Raw genomic sequence first — 27831 nt, forward strand, 5'->3', positions numbered from 1 at the left:
TCTTGTTCCTCTCCGTAAACAACTTCTCCAAAGCTTTGGAAAACCCTCTCCCCCCTTTTTTGCAGACGTCTCCACACATTGTCCTAGAATACGTTTAACCCAGTCACAGGCAGGCAGCAGCTGCGTCACTCTCCACTGATCTGTAATTTATTAGATGATCATCTGACAAATGGAACATGTTTGTCAATCTTGGCAAATCTCTGTCTCACCCTGTCACTCTGGAAAGATCGTCAAGGGAACCCACTTGTCTATTTACATGATTCACATGATGATGTTGAAGCGTCCCTGGCAGGTGTCCTAAAGTGGTACGAGTCACGATCCCCCAAAGGGGTGATGAGGGTTCAAACTTTCACTGAAAGTCACAATGAAGCATACTTGTAGAAGTGGTGTCTGAGTTTCAAGGAGATTAAGGAGATAATGGACGAAACAAGTGTCAGCATTTGTTTCCAGTTAATCAGTGTGCACACAAATCCCGTTTGACTCTTCCAAAGGTAAATTAACTGGCTGGATTATTTTGAATCCTCCTGGTGTAACTTCATTATCCCCATGCTTTTTGAAAAAGAAAAAAAAAAAACCGGGGGATATCGTAATCGGCTGTCTGCCTGTCCATCCGTCGTGCTAACTCGTCCTAAACGGTTGTGCAGAAATTCACCAAACTTGGTGGTTATGATTACCACATGGCAAGAAGGTGCGAGAGCGGTGTCATTTTGGGCGTCACCCTGCCCCCCTTCCCCCAGGGCCCTGGGTGGGGTCAAAATATCAAATACCAAATTATGCAATTACAGGCTCATTTACAAAAACATTTTTCAACGAAAATTTGTGTATGCAGTCAACGTTGGGGGGGGGGGCATGGAACGTGTAACAAGTGTCAAGATTTGACCCCCGGGTCATTCCCCAAGGGGTGGGAACTTGGGGTCACAGGGGTCAAAACAGGAAAAATGTTCGATCTCTCAATTTGATATCGAGTCATTCCTGGTGGAACCTTTTGCTATTTTCAACTTTGCTTGGAGTGGGAAGTGTGGGATTCGCGATGGCGCGCCATCGCCTTCACTCTTGTTTTTCAATTGTTAATTTTTGCGAGTTTCCTCGGGGTAAATGGTGGGTTCATTGTTGGCCTCAAGTGTCCTGCACATTTTCATTCACAAGCTCTTTGTAACCCGTTGGGTTTTCACTCGGCCTTGTATGCGTTCACTGGATTCTTTCCTTGTTTTCCGTTCACATCTATTTGCTCTCCAGCCTCCTCCTTCATCCCAAAGTTGTTCTTTAAACTTTGTAGACATCCTTTGTTTTTAACGATCTTACATCCCTCACTTCATCGTTTATTTCCATTTTGTTCATTATTCGTAATGCCACGTTGTTTGGTTGCTTCCTCGACGAACCTCCCTGCCGTAATTCGTTTGGTACACCCAACAAAGAAATTAATTGTAGAATACAAAAACGATATAGATTTACAAAATTAAAACGGCAAAAATAGAAATATTGTTGCGAATCTGGAAGCCATGAGCACACAGACATTCAGATCCTATAGATTAGTTATATCGGTAAGTATGTGTTTTATAGATAGCTCCCGCCCCTTGTCTAATGGGTAAATAAATGTCCATGCGCTGTGATTTCTCTTTATAGTTAGGATTCCCCTTTATTGGAAAACCTCATCTTCCGCAACGGCAGCCACGAAACGACCGTTGAGTTGCGGCAGTGCTGCAGAGAATGAGAACAGCCCCAGGATTCTGTGCGTGCTCAGTAGGTGAAAGGTGAAGCCCCCACCCACCAAACCCTCTGCTCCCGACATCCTCCGTGCGCTCAGTAGGTGAAAGATGAAGCCCCCACCCACCAAACAACAGCCGAAACCCTCCGCTCCCGACATCCATGTCCGTGCGCTCAGTAGGTGAAAGGTGAAGCCCCCACCCACCAAACAACAGCCGAAACCCTCCGCTCCCGACATCCTCTGTGCGCTCAGTAGGTGAAAGGTGAAGCCCCCACCCACCAAACAACAGCCGAAACCCTCCGCTCCCGACATCCTCCGTGCGCTCAGTAGGTGAAAGGTGAAGCCCCCACCCACCGATGCACTGGGGAGTGTGCGAGTGGGGGAGGGGGTCACGTGGCGCCGGAGAGTATAGAAGTCAGAACAGAGGATCCTCGGAGAGGGAGATTTTTGGAGAGAAGTCCACAAAGGTCTGGAGAAGGAGGAGAGATTTCTTCACCGCCCTTGTCGCCGTCAGCCCTGGTCCTTGTCCTCCGAAGGATCGCGAGCGTGGGAAACGACTTCGATCCACCTCAGTTAGGTTCAGCTGCACTAGTCCGTCCTACGGTGCCCGGAGCTTCGGGAAGAAGGGGACGCCCAGCCGCGCGTTCACGGCCAGGTAGCAGCTACCACTTATCTGCAGCCCGTCTGTCCTCCGGGCTGGAGATCCAAATAAAGACCATTGGGGTCCACTTCTGTCTGTGGGTGTGTGTGTCTGTGTGTGGGCCCTGTCTTTAAGTAGTAAAATTGTATAAGTGCTTTATCGCTGTATATATTTGCATTGCCTTGCTTTATTTGGTTTAAATCTGCTCTTCTGTGTTCCCTCGTTCCCCATTATTGTATCAATAAACCCCGTTTGTTCCATGTTTTCAGCTCGTTCGTGTCCATTCTTGCATTGACTGAGCATGTCGCGTGTGAGGGATTAGCTGGCCATTGCCGTTGTAACAGGATAATCGGGACCGGCAGTTCTCGGCGATTAAACCACTCGGAATCGCACACGGAACGAGCGCGCTAAGTGGCTCGTTTCCGTACGAGTTCCGTCGAGGGTGTGAAGACTCGGTAGATCGCCACGTGGTCTCGAGGTATTTTGAAGATTTGGCAAATAACCCTGTACCACGTGGTGGAAAGATTGACCCTTCACAGTCCAAAACAAGGACCCGTCGACTCCGGACTCATCCGGGGCGACGATCTGAATTCCAGGCGATCGGTCGAGCCGACTTGCGGTTCCATCAAGCGGACAGACCGTGGCCGACGTCCCGGCCCCGCAACAATATGACCCTTGTACCTTTACCATGCCCTAATATTGCCCTGCTGATCTCTGTAAATGTTCTGTAAAATGGTCCTTTACTTACCCTAGAGCCTAGCCCTAAATCTTGACCTTGCCCTGAGCCTGGCCATTTCCCTTGACCTTATCCTTAATCTGAGCCTGTTCCTCCCTGATACTGGCACTGATCATCATATATCGTGACCTTGTATCTCACCCAGCTGTTTCGCTTCTTCCTACCTGACCTCCATTCTTGCTCCTCACCCACAACCTCTGTCTTATTTTCATCCTCGTTTCTCAACCACAAATGTACTGCTCATTTTTACTTCCAACATACTCCTCACACATATCACAGGGGTAGAGATGACAGGGGCTGCAGCCCAGGGAGCAGCTTGGGGTCTAGCACAGAATTGAGGATCATTTCAATTAAGGTAATCTCAGCAATTAAAATTGTCATTAATTCTATATAACTAATAATCGAAATAGTAAGGAGAATTTGCACAGCCTCAGTGAATGATAAAAAAATTAGTGTTTAACCGGTTATCGATGGTTAATCATGCTATGAATCGCTTCGCTTTGGGGGAAAGTTTTGTCCAAGGCTTGAGTTTCAGTTGCAAAACTTCATGAGTGATGAAAGGTCCATGTTCTATTGGCCTCAGAGATTAACAGGTCCCTGTGTTTATTTTCTGGTGAGTTATGTTAATGTCGAGGGGTGTTTATAATCTTTTCAGGTGGTCTTTAGGGGAGGAGAAGGGACAGACTCTCGATGTAAATGTGTATCGTGTAGCGCCGCCTCCAGGTGGTGGAGGCTATTACAAGTCTCCACCATTTACAGTGCCGTTAGGTGTTTGGAATATTATAAGCAGGAGGTATATTCTTGCTTCCTGCACATAACTTCATGGGTTTATTTTTTTTTTGCCTTCACAAAGAAGCTGTGCGTCAGAAGAACGTGTTACATGCTTGGAACAAGATTGCCCATAGGACGGGTTGCTAGTTATCTCTGAATTGCAAGCAATGTATAGTTGAGCAGCATAAAGGTCTCACTAAAGGCTTTCGATTTTAAAGTTGATAGTTGCCTTGCTCATGATGCCACTGTGGCAGAAATTTGTCTTCTGGACTTCTTATTTGTTCATATGCAGCACAAGACTTTAGGATAGCATTATTGGCTGAGGGTGTGGCTGTGCCCCTGATGCAATGCCATCTGCTGGTTTGGGCAGGAATATTGGAATTTGTTCATGGTGCCGGCGATAGCTCACCTACTATTTGGGAAGGACACCGTGGGATGTTTAACGTCCACTGATGAATGCTGGCAGACGGGACACCCAGTTTAACGTCCATCCAAGGGACGGCATCACCCTGTCTGAAACACCGGGATGACATTTTATAGCTGGATCAGGATTTGAACCCAGGCAAAACACATTGAGAGGTGAGTGTGCGTACCTCTAGGGCCTTGGCCATCTTGCCAGCCCTTGTCTTCAGGACTGAAACTTTAGAATGCTGGCTGGTTATTGTCCTGTAGAGGTTGTTGCTGTGGTTAAGTTTTCGGAGAGAGATATCCCATTTGTTAATTACCATTGGTGATGTCATCCTCTCCCTTCTTCTTGATTTATAATATTTGTTTTTCCATGGCTATTTAATTGAAAGTTTCAAACTAAACTCCATGTTGTATGGACTTGCTGTGCAAAGCTATTCACGATGTTGCATTTTAAATGATGTAACAATGAAGCCGGAAGCCATTTTTTTCTTGCAAATCTGGATGTCGATGTGTTTTCATTTTCAAACTAATTTCTTTATTTTTAGGAGACATACGATGGGCAGTTTGGCAGTGCCCTCCTTTTAAATGTTATTTTGTAAATGGTAGTATACTGGTATCATGGCTGCAAGTAATTAGTGATGTCATCGTGGTTACGTTCGTAGGCCGGACCTGGAGCTACAGTTCAAATGCTATCACCATGAAGACCGGCAGATGCATACCAACTGGCCAGCCTCTGTGCAAGTCAGCGTTAATGCAACCCCACTCAATATCGAGCGTGGGGACAACAAGACATCCCACAAGCCTCTGCACCTAAAGCATGTGTGCCAGCCAGGTCGCAACACCATCCAGATCACTGTCACAGCCTGTTGTTGCGTAAGAAACAGCACTGACATGGTTTTGTTCTTTATTGATCACCATTTAAATTCTGCTGGCTTGTTTTTGACTTCTTACTCTTTACTGCTGTGTCTCTATCTCTATCTGTGTCACTATCTTTTTGTCTACCTCTATCTTTTTCTCTATCTCTCTCTCTCTCTCTCTCTCTCTCTCTCTCTCTCTCTCTCTCTCTCTCTCTCTCTCTCTCTCTCTCTCTCTCTCTCTCTCTCTCTCTCTCTCTCTCTCTGTCTCTCTCTGTGTGTGTCTCTCTCTCTCTCTCTCTCTCTCTCTCTCTCTCTCTCTGTGTGTCTCTCTCTCTCTCTCTCTCTCTCTCTCTCTCTCTCTCTCTCTCTCTCTCTCTCTCTCTCTCTCTCTCTCTCTCTCTCTCTCTCTCTCTCTCTCTGTGTCTCTCTCTCTCTTGATATGTGCTGTCTCACCGGTTCATGCCCCAGATGTTCACGTCTAACTATGTTTTTCAGTGTTTGTTTTTACCTCTCTCTGTTGCACAGTCTCATCTGTTCGTACTCCAGCTGGTGCATCGACCCACTGTACGCTCCGTGTTGCAAGGCCTGCTGAAGAAGCGCTTGCTTCCTGCTGAACATTGCATCACCAAAAGTGAAATCATTTGCCTTATTACTTGTTCACCTGTCCTTTCCTCCACTTGGATTTTGACCTTTGCACCGACTGACTTAGCTTTTCCCTTAGCTGTCCTCTTTCACAGCATCTGGTCGTGCTTCTTGCCTTCTTGTTGCATATGCTCACCAAACTATTGTTCACACATGATACAGTGGCAAGCTGTCAGTTTGACGGACAGGTTTATTACACATGGCTGTGTTTTCATTTTCTCAACTTAATTTTGCTTAGTGGTTAAGAAGATGTTTTCACCCCTGTCTGTGTGTTTGTTTGTCTGACTGTGAGCAGGATATCTCAAAAAGTTATGGATAGATTTGGAAGAAATTTGGAGGACAGGTTGGGTGTGTGACAAGGCCGAATTGAGTAGATGTTGGTGAAGTTCCGGATCCAGATAGGAGAATTTTTAAAGTGATTATTCACCATTGAGAGATAGGGCCAAAAACAATATATAGAACGATATATCAAAACGTTGTGGACGGATTATAACAAAACTTGGTGGACATGTTGTGGAGGTGACAGGAACAAGCCAATTAGATTCTGGTTCAGATCTGGATCCGGATCTGGCCTATCAGTGGGATACAAAACGTAAACTGTTCAGCCTGATGGAGGTATGCTCTCTACCGAGTGCCATTCTAGTTAATACAGAATTGATCTCGAACCATCTATTTAAAATTGAAATTGTATACTTCAGTATGCTAAGCAATCAATATTGCATTTTTCTGAACTATTTGTGTTTTACCAACAAGAAACATTGCACACAATTGTATGTTGGCGAAAGAGATGATGAGAGATATAAATGTAGCTGCAATCAATCCATAATCATTTGCAGCTCGGTGTAATAAATGGCATTCCTTCACCAAAACACCTTATTTTATTTTTTTTTACTTCTCTTTCCATATCCCCCCTTCCATTCTCCTTTCTAGTAAAACGAAACTTTTCAAGTGTGGCAGTTTCCTCAGGTGGGGGCCTCAATGGAGAGGATGGAGTTGAGCAAACAGCTATTAAAGTTTCCTTGAAGTGTCCCATCACCTTCCGTCGCATCCAGCTGCCAGCCCGAGGACAAGACTGTAAACACGTGCAGGTAATCACTTCTGCCTCATTCCCACGCACCCTATCAAGTTTTCTAATTGTTATTTTTATTTCATTTATCCACTTTGTATCTAAAAACACGTATGGCCGACAGAAAATCCATCCAGCAATCTCTCTTCTTGGCTATAACTCTTCCTCTTCATCCATGCTCATCCATCCATCCATTGGGACCATACTCTGTTCAGAGCATTGGTGCTGCTTAAGCAGTCTCCTTGGCTATTGGGCACAATCCTGGATGAGTTGCCACTCCGACGCAGTATACCAGCATGCCGGCACTCATTTTGCCGACCTCGGAAGGATGACAGGCCGAGTTAACCCCACCTGGTATTAATTCAACAGGTCTGGATTTGAACTCGGGAACCTGGGATCCCAAGCCCTCCACCCTAACCATTAAGCCAACTCCAGGCATATCCATGCTCATGCTGTTACATAATTTCAACATTTGTTCCAACGGCTTTCTCCCAGTAATCTTTGGTCATCCAACCTTCCTCTTTCCTGTTGTCCAAAATATGGATTTTCTTATCAAATTTACTCCTTTTCTTAGGACATGGCCTATCCACCTCCACTTTCTTTGCTTTATCTCCTATATAATGTCTTTCTAACCAATTATTTTTCTAATCGCTTCGTTTGAATTATTTTTTTTTTGCCAAAACATCTTAACAATCTTCCAGAGACATTTCTGCCAAAAATTTTTGAGTCAATACCTCAATCCCAAAAGTAGTCTTCCAATGTTATGTGCCTTGAACATTCTAAAGGGATAGACCTGGTGGTTGAGTTACTCAGGTTTAATTTTGTCTCCATTTTGATCTTGGAAAATTTCTAAACTGCATTGAGTTTGAAAAAAGAATTGCTTCGCTTTTATTATCGTGTTTTGCGCATTTAATCGGACTTGGTGTACTGTTAGAGTGTCCGCTTTGAGTCTGGGAGGCCGACGGTTCGAATCCCTTCCGAATAAATAAAGATGAAGCACGGACAAACAACCATAGGTTGGCAACCACTGCACATGCTTCATGCGCCTAATGACACCTCCTGCTTTGAAGTTCCTTGAAAAGGAACTCGTATTTTATTTATTTAGTTCATCTCTCTCTCTCTCTCTCTCTCTCTCTCTCTCTCTCTCTCTCTCTCTCTCTCTCTCTCTCTCTCTCTCTCTCTCTCTCTCTCTCTCTCTCTCTCTCTCTCTCTCTCTCTCTGTTCCACCCTTTTTATCGACAAAGCTACTTAAATAAGCAAACCCCTTCACATCATGCTTCTCTTGACCATGCATTTTGTTGGTCTGTTTGCCCTGTAATTGATTTTTCAACAATTTTGTTTTATTGACATTAACTTTCAGACCAATTAATTTTTTGCTCACCTACTATTTATTTTACATTTATTTTTATTTTTTCTTCAATATCCTCAAATGTTTTCGATGTGAGTCCCAAATCGTCTGCATAATCAAGGTCTTCCAAAAAATGTTTCGAACAGTTTCTCTCCCTTGTGTGGACGAATTGTTGCTTCATCTTTATTTACTTTTTTTTTCCAAATTGTGACCAGGTCATGACACATTAACGTAAGTGTAAAGACTCGTGTTTGAGCCAAAGGTTTAAATGTGTGAGTAATATCATGTGGTTTGTCTGTGTGCCTGCATATCTTTCCACACATACAGTGTTTTGACCTTGAGTCATATCTGCAGCTAAACTGTGAGCGGGGAACCTGGCGTTGTCCTGTCTGCAAGTAAGTTAGTTTTGCTGATTAAGCTCAGCAACTGCAATTAATGCTTTCATTGCTTGTGCTCTGTTTATTTCAAACTTAAAACGGCTTGATAGAAATGGATTAAAGGAACATCTTATAATATACCTTCATGTGCACATTGTATGTTTAAGCAATAAAGATTTAATTTAATTTTTTTTTTTTTTAATGTGATGCTCACCCTAGTCCGGCCATTTCTGACGCAGCTCAACTGTGCGATTCAGGAAGGATGGGAATTACCAAGTTTGATTGAAACACCATACCACTTCTTCCTCATTCGTATGCAGCACAAGGTTGCAGGGTTGCATCATTGGCCGAGGCTGTGGCTGTGCTGCCGATGCAATGCCCTCTGCTAGTTAAGGCAGGGATTTGTAATTTGTTCAGGATGCCAGTGATAGCTCGCCTAATCTTTGTGAAGGACACCATGGGATATTTAATGTCCACCAACTAATGCTGGCAGACGGGATTCCCATTTAACGTCTATCCGAGGGACGGCAAACATTGATGGATCACCCTGCCTGTGAAACACCGGGATGACATTTTATAGCTGGGTCAGGATTCAAACCCAGGCTAGACAACTTAGAGGGGAATGTGCGTATGTCTCGGGCATCCTGTCGGCCCAATACCATGCTTAGTCATGTCCTTGTGGCACAATGATTACCATCTTTAAAATAATGGTTTGAAGATAACTCAACAAATTCAAGAATGACCCCAGTAGGAGTTTGCCAAGTTTTATCAAAACGCCTACCATTTTGATTATACAGAAATGTTGAGATTGTTAACAGACACGGATGGATAAACATTGCACCGGGGTACGAGTTCCTCGGAACACAGGTGCAGGTTCGCTCAAACTTATAGATAATGGTATGAACAAAATGAACTGTTCATTGTGTGTACATCAGCTTGCAAAGCCATCACATTTCTCCATAATTGACTATTCCAAACATGGGCATATATTCATTTTTTTATTCTAATTAGCAAAGTTTGTACAATTAATGGACAAATAATGCAATAATTCTTTACAAATCAGGAGATGTAGTGTCGTTCATTAAGTTGTACAAAGTGTTTTTGATTGTTCATTACTCTTCTAGATTATTTAATAACTATTTTGAAAAAAAAATTCCCCCTTTTATTGCCATTGTTGTTCCAACTATAAGTGCCATGCTACTAAATGTGCTCGTGTGTTTCACGCAGTAAGACAGCTTTGCTAGAAGGTCTGGAGGTCGACCAATACATGTGGGGAATTCTCAACGCTATCCAGAAGTAAGTAATGCATTTTATTTTAATTCCAAATCAATTGTACAATTATGTTGTACTGTTTTTGCACTTGCTTTCCTTGACTGTGATTTTGTGTGATGTCGGTATCATACTGGAGTTATTTCATGATAGATGGACACAACAGTTGTTTCGAGCGTTTTTTATTTTTATTTTAAAGCTGGAACACAATTCCTGATAGTGTGGCCCAACGAGAAGCAGGCGATGTCGATGAGTAATCTTTTCGTTCTTCTTGATCGGACTCTCGAGTCGTATTCCATACAATGCTGTTATTTATTCTCTGCTTGTCACTTATTTAATGCTTACCCCTTGATAAGGCCATTAGAAACCCAACCATAACCTTGGACTGATGAGGAAATACTGTGCAGAAGCTTTAGGAAAGTGGGAAATGCATCACCTTCATTTTCTTCCTCTTTAGCTTCTCAAATATTTCACTTGTTACAAAATAAAAAATAAAATTGGGTCAGGAAATTTTCGAAAAAAGTATCGAGTGAGCTTGGATTTTACTTTTTATTTCTACAAAATGTCCCGCATGGTATAAAACAGCCATATTGAAAATAATTTTACCAAAACGGAATGTTTATACGTTGACACGAAATATAACTGCAGATGAAGTCAATGCAATTTATACAAGAGCAAAGTCAATGATGCGCCATCGCAAATCCCCACGCTTCCCACCTAAAGCAAAGTTGAAAGATGGGAAACAGTTCCACCAAGAATGACCTAACATCAAATTTTGAGTTTAATTTTTTTTTCTTCTGTTTTGACTCCTGTGCATGAGTCTCCATCCCCTGGGGCATGAACCAGGGATCAAATCCAAAAAATCATTACATATTTCATGCACCCTGAAATGTTGATAGCCCATCCAAAGTTTCATCAAGAAATGTTAAAAAATGTGTCCATATTTGCATTTTCAGGTTTTTGACCTCGTCCCGGGGTTTTGCGATCATTTCCATGATCGCACATTTGCCATGTGCGATCATTTCCCAACTTTGGTGAATTTCTGTACAACTGTTTATGGGGAGATAGCGTGCGTGATGGACAGACAGACAGACAGATGGAGCTGATTATAATATGCCCCCGTTTTTTTTTTTTTTTTTGGAGCATGGGGATAATTCATCTGCATTCTTCCCTCTGAAATGTCACAGAGTATGTAGTTAATAACAGTGAAAAAGTTTCAGCATGGTCATGAATAAACTGCAGTACCTTCAGAAAGTATTCATACCCCTTGACTTTTCACATTGTGTTGTGTTGCAGCCTGAATTTAAAATGAATTATATTGAGATTTTTTTCTTTGTCACCGATCTACACAAAATACCCCCACAATGTCAAAGTGGAATCTTTTATTTTCATTAATTTTTACAAATTAATTTAAAATGAAAAGCTGAAATGTCTTGATTCAAGAAGTATTCAATCCCTTTGCAAAACCACTCTAAATTGAGCTCAGTTACAACCAATTTCCTTTGATCATCCTTGAAATGTCTCGACAACTTGATTGTAGTCCACCTGTGGTCAATTCATTTGATTGGATATGATTTATAAAGAAACACACATTTCTATATAAGGTCCCACAAGTGACAGTGCATGTCAGAGCAGATACTCCACCATGAAGTCCAAGGAAATGTCCGATATAGAACTGTGAGGAGGCATAGATCTGGGGAAGGGTATAAACAATTTCTCGAGTGTTGAAAGTTCCCAAGAGCACAGTGAGCTCCATCATTATGAACTGGAAATAATATGGAGCAACCTAGACTCTTCCTCGAGCTGTCTGTCTGGCCAAACTGAGCAACCAGATGAGAAGGACTTTGGTCAGGGAGGTGATCAAGAACCCAATGACCACTCTGACAGAACTACAGAGTTCTTTGGCTGAGGTGGGAGAACCTGCCGGAAGGACAACAGTCTCAACAGCACTTTACAAAACTAGGCTTTATGGGAGAGTCGCAAGACGGAAGCCACTCCTGAGAAAAAGGCACATGACAGCATGCCTGGAGTTTGCAAACATGCACGTGAAAGATACTGAGAGCATGAGGCAAAAGATTCTGTAGTTCGATGAGACGAATATTGAACTCTTTGGCCTGAATGCAAAGCACTACATCTGGCGGAAACCGAGCACAGCTGATCACCGACTAACACCATCCCTACCATGAAGCATGGTGGTGGCAGCATCATGCTTTGTGGATGCTTTTCAGGAGCAGGAACTAGGAGACTTGTTTGGGATAGAGGGAACAAGGAATGGAGCCAAATACAGGCAAATCCTTGAGAAGAACCTGCTTCAGAGTGCAAAAGATCTTAGACTGCGGCGAGTATTTACGTCCCAACAGGACAATGACCCTAAGTATACAGCCAAAGCAACACTGGAATGGCTTCAGAACAAGAACGTGAAAGTCCCCCAGCTGAAGCCTCAAGGCCCTTGAGTGGCCTGGCCAAAGCCTACACTTGAATCCCATTGAGAATTTGTGGAAATACTTGAAGTTTGCTGTTCACTGATGCTCCCCATCCATCTTGACAGAATTTGAGCAAATCTGCAAGGAAGAATGGGAGAAAATCCCCAAATCCAGGTGTGCAAAGCTGTTACAGATATACCCAAGAAGACTCGAAACTGTACTCGCTGTCAAAGGCGCTTCTACACAGTATTGAATCAGGGGGCTGAATACTTATGTAAATTAGAAATTTCTGCATTTAATTTTCAGTTGGTTTGTAAAAATTTGTCAAAACATGTTTTCACTTTGTCTTTATGGGGTATTTTGTGTCGATTGGTGACAAAACATTTAAATTTAATCCATTTTAAATGAAGTCTGTAACAACAAAATGTGAAAAAGTCAAGGGGTGTGAAGACTTTCTGAAGGCAATGTAAGAAAGAACAGCAAATGTAAACCTATAGATGGCTTGGCTTGGTAGATAGAAGGGAATATATCAATTTTGCATTTGTTTATTAATGCTAATTATGTAGAATACACGGAAGATTCCAATTTTATTGTTATGAATTTGCTTTTGTTGATTTGTGTGTGCATGCAGCACAGAGGTTGAAGAAGTGACTATAGATCCAACGTGTTCATGGCGCGCGGTGCCCGTAAAGTCCGACGTGCACGTGAAAGAGGACCCTGACGGTCCACTTGCCAAGCGGCTAAAGCCTACGAGTCCCGGGCAGACGGCACTTCCCAATGTCATGGAAACGATCGCAGCCTTAGGCCCTCCAGCATACATGAATGAATACATGAACCAATGTACGGATGGATGCCCTTAACCTTTTTCTCTGTCAATTGCTCACTACTTCCACCACTAACAACTTATGAATGCTTTAATGAGGTCTACTTTCCATCACTTATTCAGCTCCCTTTTATCTTAATTTCCTCAGCAAACAATTACGGTGGGCAGGCCCCTTTCGGTGAATTTCCTCAGGGAAACCCAGCAACTCCCGCCCTCACTGATTTTGTGAATGGTCAACAATTGTCTCACCCACCGGATGGGATGTCTGATCAGGTATTTATTAATTCACTGCACCAATGCTTTTATTGATCAGATAGTATTTGATTAGCTCTTCGAATAGCAAACAGGTTTACCTTGCGTACAAGTATGAGGAAGATAGCTAATCCAGATTCTGGCTCGTACTATAGAAATTTGGTTACATTATCAACTCGCATTGGCTTTGCTTGCTTATATTTTTCAAAATTAAAGCTTAAGTTCATTACCCTTCCGTCCCCCCCCCCTGTATCAAGTCTAGGCTTGTGGAAGAGTTAGAACACAGAACAGACCACAATGTAACACAACAAGGAGAACATAGTGGAAAGGAGGGAACCCCATCAGCAGGGTAGATGAACATAACAGAGGAACCCTTCGAGGAAAAATGGCCATGAGGAAGAATGAGATTGAGGAGAAAGGGGGAAGTGGGGGGAGGACACGGGGAATAATTTTTTTTGACCACTAATAAGCTCATTTACCCACAGATGCTGCCTCATCAGACACCTGAACCTCCCCACAATGCTTTGCAGCAAGGCCTGCCCCTTCCACCAGCCAATCAAGCACTACTTCACCATGGAACAGGTGGCCAGCCCCCCCTTGCTGCACCAAGCCACCCCCATGGGGAGCTCACTTTTCCACCTGGAATGGATGGACCTCCAGGAGGGCAAGCCACCCCTGAAGTTCCAGAACCGTCGCTGGATGTGAGTTTTGATGGTTGCGTTTCATCCATATTCTTGTTATCCATCAATTCTGTTTTCAGTGATGTTAACTCCTTCCAGGTAAAAGTGTACACTCGTACGTCAGGATGATTTTAAAGTTAATATGATGGATTTTTAGGGTTGGCCTCATGACATTCCTTTCTGAGCACAGAGCTCATGATGCTGATTCTTGTCGATTGCTTCCTCATGTTTTTTGCAATTGATGTAAAAGTACAATAATGTCTCCCACTGTCCTTGCCCTACACGTACTACATGTATAAGGTCTGCCTTTAGTCTTAGACACTATTAAAAAAGAGATAGTACTGATGAGGTAATGTGATTTGCTTTGTGCCCGTGTTGCATTGATTAGATAGAAACTAAGGCTTGCTTGATGATAGTATTCATATAGATCTGTGCTAACGTAGCAGAATGTGTATGTCGCACCTAAAGGGACATCCAATGTCATGTCCATCTTTGCAACTTTTTATTGTCATTTTTAATTTTAACAAGCAGGATAAATATTGGTGACCTTCATGATTGCCATCAGTTATGTGGTTTGGAAGATGACTGGTGAAAGAAAGTTAATCCATTCTGCTCGTCAATGATCATTTCTGACAAATTTTATAATCATACTTAACTTGTTCTTTCTCTTTGCAGATTCGGTTTTTGTGCCGTTAATTTAAGTGTTAATTGAGGCCTATTCTTTAATAATGCTTTCGTTGATATGGAAATGGTATCGCTATATACTCACCATATTTTTCTGTATATAAAATTAAGGCTCATGGAAGGGAGATGAAGGAGGATAAAAAGGCGACATACTGGCATCGGGGAAGTTGGGCAACAGTTGGACATTATAAGCAAGGGAAGTAATGATTAGGAAAACAGGAGAGAAAGGAGGGGAGGAAACGGTTCCCTGAAGTAAGAAGGTTGGATTCGGTTAGGTAGGGTTAACAGGGATATAAAAGATTATGGGTATGGATAGGTGATGATATAAGATGCTAGCGCACTGCCTGGTTCAAGTGCGAGAGGGGAGAATGGGATTGAACAATCTCATGAAGGTGGTTCCACCACCAAGGTGGTATAAGAGATGAAGAGGAACAAGAGATGAGGTGTGCAGTCAGCCTGAAATGATGGTGTGTAACCATGATGGGGTTGTTGGAAGAATGCATGTATCATGTAGTTGCTGGTTTGAGGACTGAAACAGCAGAGGGAGCTTGGCCAGTGGAGAGGCAGTAAAAAGAGAGGGGCGACCAACCTGTCTACGTGGTAAGAGCAACAGGCCTTGTGCTTGATATATGTCAACCCGAAGATTTGCAAGATTGGTGGCCTCATTGTGTAATATGTTAATGATGTTGAGAGCTTTACATTCAATACATTCCAGGAGAGAGATGCGATGCTGGGAGAGAGCGGCACTCCATTGAGTTATGGACAAAGGCCATGTATTTGTTGGCTGTGAGTAGTTTTAGTCTTTCAAGGAATTACTTTCAGCAACGGAGGATGCCCAGGCTACGGCTGGCTTTGGAAGCCAGCTGTATGATCTTGTCAGCCCAGGAGAGGTCAGGGCTGATGGTCAGGTTTAAAAATTCAAGAGACTGAACCTCTTCGAGTGGCTGACCATGGAAATAGGTGGGTTCGTTTGAAGATTCTTCTAGAGCGACGCAAGGTGAAATTGAGATTTGCCAGGATTGAATTACATGTTCCATTTGTTAGCTCAGCATATCATGAATTCCATTTTAGCAGAGAGTGATGCAGTTGCTGTCTGTCTATCAGTGAGAGGGATTACCATATGACATCGTGTGGAGTTGTCAGCATAAAGGAAAAGAGGATCCTCCAGAGCATTGGAGAGGTCATATATGTAGATGAAGAACAAGACTGCTCTTCTGACTGCCTTAGAATACCCAGCCTCCACTGGGGAGGAGAGGGTTCCATTGATAGCCGTGTGTTGACTGTTTGAGTGGAGGAGGTCAGAAAAATAGATATGAAGGCAGCCTTGTATGCCACAGGCAGTGAGCTTGGCAGGCAGAGCACAATGCTTGACTGTCAAATGCCTCATATGTATCCAGGGAGATGGTCCTGTACTATTGTTTGAGACTAATGACCTCCAAATATTGCTGAGAGAGGAGCAGCAGCATGTGCAGAGTTGAGTGAATGGGACAAAATTAATACTGTTAGAGATCAGCCTTTTTGAAAAGAGAAAAAGACTTGACATCAGCAGCAATGATGGATTCCTTGACGTTGCTTACAATTGGAAGTAAGCTTGCTGGTCTAGTTGAGAGGATCTGTTTTTGCACCCTACTTGTGGACGGGAGTGATGTTTGCTGACTTCCAGGCAGATGGGAGGCGGCCAAAGGAGGACAGGCTGAAGAACACAGACAGAGGAGAAGCAACAGCAGCAGAGCAGGATTTGAGAACATGGGCACTGATGCCATCCTGGTCCGTCGCCGAAGCATGGTCGAGGTTGGACAGTGCTATCTCTACCTTCTCGGGTGAGGACACAAAGTCCAGTAGACAGTGAGTATGAGGGAGTAAATGGGGGCAGAGTGGGATCGGTTGGGAACACGAGATTTGGAGACGAACACCAAGTTCAGACATTCTGCCTTACCTCTAGCATAGTGTGTGGTGATGTCATTTGTGGTGAAGGGGTGGTGGGGGAGCATGCACCAGAAACCGACTTGACAAGGCGCCACGACGATTTTGAGGAAGGAAGGAAAAGAAGATGATGGTTTCTGGCTTGACTAAAGTTGAAAGTACTTGTGAGCCTTGTGGAATCGCCCTCAAACGAATTAGCCTTCCATAATGAGAAAGCATGCTTTTTTTTACCGCAACAGGTGTGCCACAGAATTCTGCGTACCAAGGCTGAAAGGATGGGTCGGGATAGCCATGGTGAAATGGGATTAACCAGTGCATGACAGAAAGTAGGCCCTTGTGAAGTATTTCCAGGTGGAATCCATATGAGAGGCTGTGAATACGGCAACCCAATCTTTTTTGAGAGGGCAGATTACAGGCCCTGCATATTGACCTGTGTGAACAACCATATTCTGCGATGATGAGATGGCTCCTTCACAATAACCAGAGAGATATGAACTTTGACCATATTATGTATGGTGAGAGGAGCCAAGAGGGGCAAATAAAGAACAGGAGAGGTTACGTAGAAAGTTTGTCATTACCAGGTCCAGATCGGTGGTGGTGCCCGGGGCAATGTAACAGTTGTTGAAGTCCAGTCTGGAAAGTTTACAGATTTAGCCAAACCCATAGAGTCACAGAGACCCTTATCTGCAATGCTGTAGCCAGTTTTTGTTTTGTTTTTTTTTTAAACCAGAGCCGACATCCAGCCCATCTGGCATTGTAGTCATGAAGTTTCAAATTTATTGATCCATGGTCATCCATCTTTGAAGAAATGGAGGTATATGTTGATCCATGTTTGAAGAAATGAGTTGATCCATTTTTGATTTTGGGTTGATCCATGTTAAAAGAAATAGAGGTACTTGTATATAAAGAGTCATTGTCATTCTCCAGACAATACACAGAACAATATATAAAAAAACATTCAGTGGTTGTGGAGAGTTGTACGGAAGTATTCCAAAGGGCTACAACGGTTAGTGTGGACAATGGACAGTGAAGAGTGGAGTTCTTTTACATAGACCACTGGGACGTTAGTGGAACCGGTTAAGATGGAAGAGAGAATACTCAGGGAGAGACAGTGGAAACGGAGACATCCTGTGAGAGGGATGTTTCCATTAGGCGTACATTGCCGAGAGCTGGTCGAGGCCACGGTGGCGTGTGGAGGAGGTAAACAAACTGAATGGAAATAAGGCATGCGGTGGGTTCGGTGTGGAGCACGGTGAGGTCTGCATGGTATGCATCGAGGTCAGAGGGGTGGGGTCGGCAGGGAGCATGGTGGAGTCGGCAGGGTGCGTTGTGGGGGCAGAGGTGTGGGTGTGTGATGTAGGCGATGATGGTGTCTGGGTACTCAGTGATGGTATCTTGGGACACAGTGACTGTGTCTAGGGAAGCGGTGGCAGCATCTGGGAAAGCGGTGAATGTGTCTGGGGAAGCGGTGACAGCGTCTGGGGAAGCGGTGACGGCATCTGGGGAAGAGGTGACGGCATCTGGGGAAGCGGTGATGGCGTGCGGGGTGGGCATCGGGGTGTCGGGTTGGGCATCTTGGGCTTGTGAGGTGCGCAGTGTGGGCGTCCGGGCATGCAGTGTGGGTCTTCGTGGGCATCTGAGTGCACTGTGCAGGCCACCGGGATATCCGGGAGATGGGTGGCGGCGTCCGGGGAGATGGGTGGCGGCGCCCGGCGAGATGGGTGGCGGCGCTCGGCGAGATGGGTGGCGGCGCCCGGCGAGATCGGTTGCGGCGCCCGGGGAGATCGGTTGCGGCGCCCGGGGAGATCGGTTGCGGCGCCCGGGGAGATCGGTTGCGGCGCCCGGGGAGATCGGTTGCGGCGCCCGGGGAGATCGGTTGCGGCGCCCGGGGAGATCGGTTGCGGCGCCCGGGGAGATCGGTTGCGGAGCCCGGGGAGATCGGTTGCGGAGCCCGGGGAGATCGGTTGCGGAGCCCGGGGAGATCGGTTGCGGAGCCCGGGGAGATCGGTTGCGGAGCCCGGGGAGATCGGTTGCGGAGCCCGGGGAGATCGGTTGCGGCGGCGTCCGGGGAGATGGGCGGCGGCGCCAGGGGAGATGGGCGGCGGCGCCAGGGGAGGTCGGCGGCGGCGCCCGGGGAGATCGGCGGCGGTGCCCGGGGAGAGTTGGGGAGTCAGTCAGTCAGTGGCAGCATTCAGGCGCATCGCAGGGGCATCCCGGCTCATGGTGGAGGGGGCCAGGTGCATGGTTTGGGCGGCCTGGTGCATGGTTTGTGTGGTCCTGCATGAGATTTGGTGGCCAGATATGCGGTGTGGTTGGCCAAACATGTGGTATAAGTGGCCAGGCAGGCGGTGAGGTGGGTCGGGTGCATGGTGTGGGCAGCCAGGTGGGTGGTTTGGGCAGCAGGGCACATGATTTAGGTGGTCGGGCGCGCTGTGGAGGAGCCGGGTACGTGTTTTGGGCAGCAGATTGCAGGTGGTACAGACAGTGGAAGGTGGTGACTGCTTCGTGAGCCAGCACTCGCTGCAGCCAATATTTCACTTCTCGATCACAAGTTCCACCAAACAAATACACATCACAACCAGATCGAAGGGAAGGCTTATTGGAGGTATGAAGGAAAGTTGAACTGTAAGATCATGATGACAGGACAAGGGGTGGAGACTTGCAAGCTTGCTTGAATTTGTGTACATAACATGTAGGAAGAAGAAAAAGTACAAGGCATTTTGGAAGGTCCAGTAAATGGAGAGGAACCATTTTAAAATGTCATTTTAATGAAGAAGCAATCATTTCTCAATGTAAGAAAGAAGTATTGAGGAGGAGAAATGGGTGAAGAATGAGTGAAGGAAATATTAACATCGCAGATTAGATTGAGTTTGGGTTTTTTTGGAGATTTGCAAAAAAAAAAGGGGTGTGTATGAAGGAGGGAAAGCATGAGAAGAGGTTGCATGGGAGATAAGACAGATAACATGTCAGCCCGAAGATTTGCAAGCATTCTGTGTCGTCTTGCCTCGGCAAATACAATCTCGAAATCGACACAACAGCACCAATTAAGTATCAACATGAAGTTGTGGCAAAGGATTCACTTTTTAATGAGCAACGCAGGGAATAAACAACAACTATTAAACCAAGCAGATCTTGGGTATCCTTAACTTTTGAAAAAGCTTTCAGTAAGCTGGGAAAACCTGAACCCGAATACATAATCAAAACGAGAACGCATACCTCCGCCAGGCAGAACAGTTTACATTTTGTATCCAACTGAAAGGCTGGATCTGCATTCGGACCTTAACCAAAATTTCATCGGCTTGTTCTTGTCACCTACCCAACTCATCCAGCAGGTTTTGTTATAATCCGTCCACAATTTTTTGCAATATCAAGCCATATATCGTTTTTGACCCCATCTCTCAGTGGTGAAGAATCACTTGAAAAATAAAAGAATTCTTATCCGGATGTGGGTCTTCACCAAAATCTAAACAATTACTCCTTGTCACACACAACCAGTCCACCATGTTTCATCCGAATGCATATTTAACTCTTTGAGGCCTCGTGCTTACAGACAAAAACAGATAGACATACAGACGGACAGGGGAGCAAACACAACCTCCGTCCACGTTCGGTGGCAGAGGTAACTATATTTGATCTGAACTTTATGTGAAACTGTTTATTCAGTCCAATTATGGCTGTAAATAAGCCTTTATAGCAGTAATGTAACCTGATAAACAATATATTTGGAGAAACATACTTTTTATTTTTATTTGTTTTTATTTTTACAAAGATTGTGACACAGAGGAGATGATGACTTTTATTGTATTAGTTGTTGTATCAAAAAGAAAACGCACTATGACCTGAGCATAGATTGGTCCGAAATTGAAAGAAAGGTGATGATGAGATGTTGATATCGTAAAAACTTTCAAAAAATGCACACTTTAACAATTGGATGCCTCTTGTCACAATATTTGTGGATAACGCATATGATAATGATAAAAGTAATGAGCCTGTTATTGTTGATTCAACAGAAAGTGATGTTTGTTTGTTTGTTTTTAAAAAAGAGGGTCGGTAGGGAGTTCAAGACCCTTTGAATCTTCCAACAGTATCTGCCTCTGCTTCTCAGGACTTGCACATGTAGATTACACAATGCGTTCTTGCACATTCTTTTGCAGAAGAATCATGTCCAAGTAAGGTTCAGCTTCTGCAGGTTTTTGATAAAGACAAATGCCCCGAGTTCAGCAGAGGAGCAGATAGGGTGGTTGTTAAGATATAATCGAAAGAGACTGCACCGTAAACTGTTTTATCTTTTGAAGCGCCAACAGAAAAGGTTTTATTTTTTAAGTTTAACTCTTTCTTCGTTTTTGTTTTTTAAACTTCAACCTCAGTTGGACTTGTATTTTAGACAGTCTAAATTTCCTCCAGTTAGCAGATATTCTACTTGTGTTTCCTCCAAATTGGTTCCATAAAGATTGATTTGAGGCTTTTCTTTGCACAACAATGCCATTTTGATAGCAACGTTTTTGGTGTGTTTGTTTTTCATATGTGTATGATTGCAGATTTATTTTATTTTTTAAATTGCTTTGCATGTTTTCTTTTCCTTGATCCTTAATGGCACATCTGCCTTCTTTCATCTCACACCACCAAACCAGAGAAAGACATTGAAAGGGGAAATGTCACCTCTTGTAAAAAGTGCTCCGAGTGATGCCAGTCCCATGAGTGCTTTGTTTCTGTTGCAAAAGGTAAAGAAAGGGCAGGTATTAAGAAGTAATTGTGCTTGGAAGGTAGATTGGCTCTTCAAACAGGACCAGCCCATTCTCGGAGATATGGTTCTTCGTTTTATGAGCTCAAGCACTGCAAGCTACTTGTCGTCCTTGATATGAGGGGGAGGGAAGCTTTTGGTGTGGGGGGGGGGTGACACAGGGATCAGAGAAAGGAGCAAAAAGAAAACTTAGGCAGGCCATTGATGCAGTCACATGCAAAAATCAGATGTTATTTGACATTCCTCTTTAAATCCAGTCCAAAAATACTTGTAATTCAGATTTCTATGAAATTTTAGTTGAGAAACTCAGTATCATTAGAACACATGATTCCATGACCAAAGCATGACTTGGTTTTAAATTTAAACCATGACCATGACCAATCCAATTTAAACCATGGTTTAAACCATGACCAAATTTTTTTTGCCAATGATTGATGGTAGTTATCAGGGGGTTTTTTTTTGCTTTTTTGACTTGGTTTTAAATTTTACACTTGGATTTGGATTATTTAATAACATTTCATCGAATTTGACATGTTACGTGAACCTTTCATTGAAGTGTTAAGCAAGCTACAAAGAGAATCTACAGTGAAGTCGCTTGGAGCTTTAGCTTCATTTCTGACTGCTGATTCCACATCTCCAATGTCTCATCAACAACAATAAAAAAGATTATTAAGCATCACCTTCCTTTTCTATGTCTATGATGGGTAACTTCAAACCTCAAGGATATACTGTACAATGTATCGCCCTAAACTTAACGTGAGCAAGATCTAGGAACGTCAGCATGTCAACACATCACATCTGTGAAAGGCATATATTTTTGACCTGCACTTGAAAGGAGTTTTGGAGCCATGTTGAAGGAACTCCTAGGTCGCTGGCAGTTAAGCTGAGCTTCCAGAACTTCTCCAAGCAAATTGAACCACAAATCGTAAATTTCTGCTGAAAAAAAAATATATATTTACCAGCTGTCATCGTTGCTTTCAGGGTGAGGGAGGGATGTGCAAACGTTGACTTTTTACAAAAGGTTCTCAGGTGAAGGTCAGGTCTAAGGACATTTTGATTACTCCTCTTAATTGATGGTGGATTTTTAAAAATTGCAATATTTAAGTTTAATAATGATTAGGTGAGGTCTGGGCTTTGATGTTGCTCACACCAATTGAACTTGGCAGGTATTAAGTAATATGCATAAAATATATGTCAATGCCGAATAAACTACTGCCGACTAGCACAAATGTCCTTATTGTAACCTGTATCTTCATGTCTCACAAATCCAGCAGTGTCTATGTCAGATTTCATGTGAATCAAAGATCAGAGGTGGCTGTGTTTTATAGATGTTTGGCATGGAATGTCCCTGTGGTGTGTTTTGCGACGATACTCTGTGACTGTGTTGCTCGACCTGATTGTGTTTCATGTCTCCCTGCAGTTGCTTCCAGACCTCACCAACCCTGATGAGCTGCTCTCATATCTTGACCCCTCTGACCTACCCAGCAATGGTAACGACGACCTGTTGTCTCTATTCGAGAACAGCTGAGAGGCCAGCCATCTGAATACCCAGACTACCCTTTATTTTTCCACACTCCTCCCACCCTTCCCTTCATTGCTGTGTGCTATCTTTGTACATAACCCTCGTCTGTAATGAAGTGAAGCCAAACATGATGCTCCCCACACAGCCATTAGCCGTGACTTCAGTGACATCTTCAGCATCTTCCTAAAGAGGCGTATGCTCCAAGTCAGGATTCCTCCCTTACGAAGGCTTCAAACCTCACCGCTTCCGCACTACCCTTGCCTCGTTCAGCAATCAGACTCATTGACTGTCTTTGACTGCTGCAGGCCTTCGCTTGAGAGGTGTCTGGTAGAACAGAGGGACAATACCCAAGGAAAAAACTTGGATGAGTTTGGGAACTTTTTGATGGAGGAACGATGTGTTTGTATCACTGTCTCATCTCCATTTCCCATTATTCCTGAACGCAGCCCATTTTACTCCCACAGATCTTCCGCTCAAACCCATGTAGACCGCACACCTTTTTATTCCTATCTTCCTGCAATTGCGAAAAGGAGTGGTCACACCTCCAAAGCACAAACGGATACCTGCAACTTTTGCTCAATCTTAATCCCAAACCCCTCTTACCAGATGCAATAGTCATCTTCAATACGATGCAAGGATGAACATGGAGATGGATGGGAAGTGAGGATGTCACTTCCTCCGATGAATCAACACCCTCTTCTCAGTGACTTTATTATCTCGAGCACGCCTCCTTATGTTCTTCATTACCCTTACCCCCTGAAACACATTCAATTATTACCAAGTCTCCTGCTATTTTAGGTAGCTTGTCTTCCTGACCAAATGGGGCTGAGTCATTTGGGAACTGACTGGATCATTAGTGAAGCGACCCAGGAGACGAGTCATGTTTTAAGAGTAGATTTTACATCTCATATTATATATTCTTTTCTTGTTTTTTTCTTGGTCCTCTTCTTCTTAACACCTTAATCCTCCACCCCATACCTCGGTGAAATAATAACCCCACTTTTATTCATTACACAACATTGTATTTAATTTCCAACCAAAATTTCGTCTTTTCTTTCTCTTAAGACGTGCTTCAGATGAAGGTTATTTTTTAGCAGAGTAGGGATAGTTTTTCACCAAAGCAAACTACGACGGATGTTTTTGTGCCGCTCTGCTGTGTATACAGCTGTTGTTGCTGTGTGCGCACTCCTTTGTGTGTGTATGTGTGGTGCGTGTTTGTGCCTGTGGTCTGTGCTCTGCTGTGCCGTGTACGGGCCGCCACGCGCCCCTTTGTGCTGTGCTGTGTCTCCAGAGCCAGGAAGTAAGGGCCGGTTAAATTTTTCTTCATCTTCTTTCCCCCACTTCTGTTTTATTCGTTCTCACTTCCGTTTTATTTGATCCCAATTTAGTTTTTTGTTTGTTGCTGAACTTGACAAGCCAGTCTCCCGAAATTGAGTTAGTCATTCAAGTGACTTTGTCAGTGTGGTACGCCTTTACATGTTCCATTTGGCCGCCGATGATGTTTTCCAACGTTGTGCGTTAGCCAACTAACACACTTTCAGATGGCGTTTATTTATGGATTCCCTTTTGTTCCTTTCTGTCGTCCTCCATCTCATTGTTGCTCCTAATTTTCCACTCTTCATTCAACTATATGTACTTGCATTAATTTGTCCATATGTGTTATCTTGTAAACAAAATGCATCATTTTGGGACCCATTGAAACTGTTTGGCATGTTGAAAATCTTTTAAGGTCTTTGAAAAGAAAAATCTCTCTCTCTCTCTCTCTCTCTCTCTCTCTCTCTCTCTCTCTCTCTCTCTATCTCTCTCTCTCTCTCTCTCTCTCTCTCTCGCTCTCGCTCTCGCTCTCGCTCTCGCTCTCGCTCTCGCTCTCGCTCTCTCTCTCTAGCTCTCTCTCTAGCTCTTTCTAACCCTCATCATTTTCATAGCATCACTACTCTCTACCTCTCTCTCTCATGTTTTTGTGTGAGTTACATTTTCACCTTTTCTCTTTGCCCTAATAACTAGACATTTGAAATTTATTTTTACCTCTCCGAACTCCTTTTGCCCCCTATCCCCCACCTCTCCCCGATCTCTTTTCACTTCCCCTCCTCCTCATCATCTCCTTTCTCTTTCCATCATAATGTGCATAGTTTTCACATCTTTATGAACTTTCCTTCTTTCTCTTCTGTTTTTTTTTTCTCATCGTATTCTTTTTACAATTCAACAAGTGCACAATAGCATTCTGCCTGTGAAGAAATATACTATTAAAGCAAATCATTGTTGTTCCAAAAATGCATTTAAATTTTCCCAAACCTAAAATTGTTTTGGTGGTTTTATTTCTACTTTTATTTTTTAACTCTTGAGAAAAAATCCAGCCATACAAATAACGTTTTATTTCCTCCATTTTCCTCCCTAACATTTGCAACTTGGATGCATAACGTTTTAGTTATCTAAACATAAATTTAAAATGACCAGTCCCATTTAATAACTTTATAGTTTAATACATTGCCCAAATAAGCTTTTGGTCTGACCCATCAACTTTAAGATTCCCTCACTTTTTACGCTATGACGACTACGATTACTACTACTATTACTACTACTACTACTACTACATCTTTAACAGCCCCAATCAAACCCACCTTCCTAAGAGGGGGGGAGCTTGTCCCAAGTCTTTCACGAACCAGACATTCTACCATGGCTGGTTAGGGGAGGAATTGGTAATTTGTCAGGGGTAACGGTGATAACTCCCACATTCTTTGTGAAAGGCACCGTGGGATCTTTAACATTTACCAACTAATTTCCAGCAGATGGGACACCCGGCTTAACCCCCACCCAAGGGACGGCACACTTTGCGAAGGACCTCCCTGCATGCAGTTCTGCGAAACACCAATCCACCAGTTTTTAGTCTGGCTGGGAATCAAACCCAGACCAGACAGTTCAAAGGTTACCTCACTCTTTACAACTGCCATTTATTTTTCTACCACCCCAATGCTGAATTACATTAAAATATATCTTCGCCAACCTTAAGTCATGATTTGATACATATTCAAGATTTTCAGCAACGATGAAGGGATAACGTCGTCCACCTGGGCAACTGCGGTTGCGTAACCTCCACAATTTGTTTTTGTGAACCCGCGAGTAAAGTTTTATTGCAACTCATCGGAGATAACCCAACCCTATTTCTTCTTGCAAAATACTTCACAGCTATGATGTGGAGGTGCCTACGTTTACTAATGCTTTGGCAAAATGTAAGTACCCAAGTTGCTTCAAATGCACACATAATTTAATGATCCTTCAGTACTGAATAAACATACACACATCCAAAGAATTGGTGCTCTGATGTCATGCAAACACAGTTTTCAATGGCGTTTTAAGTACAGTAAAGTACAAAAAGGTTTTCACTGTTTTTATTTAGTATTGTATTTGAGCTGCATTTCATTTATTCAAACTTGGGTCAAGATCATCAACAAAAGGAGAAACTTTCACGTCTTTGCAGTCAAAGGTTGACAAGACGATGCATGCATTTTAAGGTATAATGCGGGGTTTTGACACCCTGTCTGGTTATCCCGACGGACTTTGAGAGAACCAGGCAGGGAGATGGACAACCTTTTCCTTGATCCGCTAAACGGTCCAACCCTATCGTTTTCAGTTCGATGCTATTATGGCCCTATGGCTCATTTCTATGTCTCATGATGGTGTCTTCACCAGTGCGTGGACCGATAATATCTCACTCCCGGAGCCACTGCAGAGCCGTAGCACGTGGGAGCGAGATACAGGAAGCACACCCACCTGTCTCACTCGCTTTATGTGTAACCGTGCTTGCCTGTAACATATTCTGCCTGTTTGGCTGTGTATCCTGTCATCCTTTGTTGTAGTTAGCTGTTAGCTTTTGCCATAGTTGTTCTTCTTGCTGTATGTTCTAGATGCGAGTGTATTTTGTGTGCTCATAGTGAATAAAAAAAGATGTCTACCTGTCTGACAATTTTGATTGCTGTTTTTTTTTCTGTCGTCAAATAGTCACAAAAGACTTTGCCGCAAAGGACATTGATGAGAAACAGAAAGTGCAGACTTGGCTCGATAACTTTATTGCATGATCTTTACTTGCATTACAAGTATCATTTTTTTCAACGCTAGTTCACAGAATTTGTCCAATACTTGTATGTGGGTCATCCTGAAGGATCTTTCTCCCTCCGTACCTGATAGATGACGTACCGTTGACAAATGTCATTTGTGTTGCACGACTCCACATCATCCCCATCCTCTCCAATGTACCTCGGCCTGTAGTCAACCAACTTTTTGATCCCTGCACAGACTTTGTTCTTAAGAATCCTTGGTAGAGTGGATGTGCTTTTATTTTATTTACTTGATTATTTATTTGTTTGCTTATTTTCAGAGATCAAGGCTCTGAAGAGGTGAAAACAGCCTTTGATGGAAGTGTTAACTTATTTAGTGGATGCAAAGCATCTTCCACCTCTCTCTCTATCGAGTGCAGCCTGTGGCTGCTGGTTGCATCATTGGTTGGGACGTGGCTATGCCGCTGATGCAGTGTCCCCCTTACCAGTGCACTGGTGCTCATTTTGCCAACCTCAGAAGGATGACAGGCTGAGTCAACCTCCTGGTGTATTTTAATTCAGCGGCCCAACGGGGCTTGAACTCAGGACCCTAGGATCCCAAGCCTCCACCCTAACCACAAAGCCAACACCAGGCTTATCTTCCACCAAGCTGAGTGGATTTGTTTTTCTTTTTAATAAGCTACTTGTGGATTCCAAGTGCCTTCTTCTTCTTCTTCTTCTTCTTCTTCTTCTTCTTCTTCTTCTTCTTCTTCTTCTTCTTCTGCATCACCATTCATTTAACAAGAGCTGGAATGCCTTCTTCCACTTGAGCTTTCCATCACGACCTCGTCCTTGGTAATTAATGCCATCATTTTAATTCTTGAAAGAAAACAAATGGTGTGAGATATTTGATATCGGATAGGTCTGTAAACA

At 43.6% G+C, this 27831-nt stretch overlaps 1 protein-coding gene across 18 annotated transcripts in view; it reads left to right on the plus strand.

Moving 5' to 3' along the window:
- Positions 1-26828, plus strand: part of ZMIZ1 (zinc finger MIZ-type containing 1) — a 229775-nt gene extending 202947 nt beyond the window's left edge. For 13 of the 18 annotated variants that reach the window (XM_085882955.1, XM_085882956.1, XM_085882951.1 and 10 more), the window contains 10 exons: positions 4923-5133; positions 5643-5748; positions 6690-6847; positions 8501-8568; positions 9778-9846; positions 12856-13082; positions 13214-13338; positions 13803-14018; positions 16345-16501; positions 22766-26828. In XM_085882955.1, the coding sequence (XP_085739081.1) occupies positions 4923-5133; positions 5643-5748; positions 6690-6847; positions 8501-8568; positions 9778-9846; positions 12856-13082; positions 13214-13338; positions 13803-14018; positions 16345-16501; positions 22766-22791 (1363 nt within the window). In that variant the 3' untranslated portion in view covers positions 22792-26828. The remainder of the gene's footprint in view (positions 1-4922; positions 5134-5642; positions 5749-6689; positions 6848-8500; positions 8569-9777; positions 9847-12855; positions 13083-13213; positions 13339-13802; positions 14019-16344; positions 16502-22765) is intronic. The other 5 variants (XM_085882958.1, XM_085882957.1, XM_085882959.1 and 2 more) reach the window with 5 other exon arrangements.
- The last annotated feature ends 1003 nt before the right edge of the window (positions 26829-27831 follow it).

This window comes from Eptatretus burgeri, chromosome 5 (assembly GCF_056783735.1).
Source record: "Eptatretus burgeri isolate ZD-2024b chromosome 5, Ebu_testis_v1, whole genome shotgun sequence".
NCBI lineage: Eukaryota > Metazoa > Chordata > Myxini > Myxiniformes > Myxinidae > Eptatretus > Eptatretus burgeri.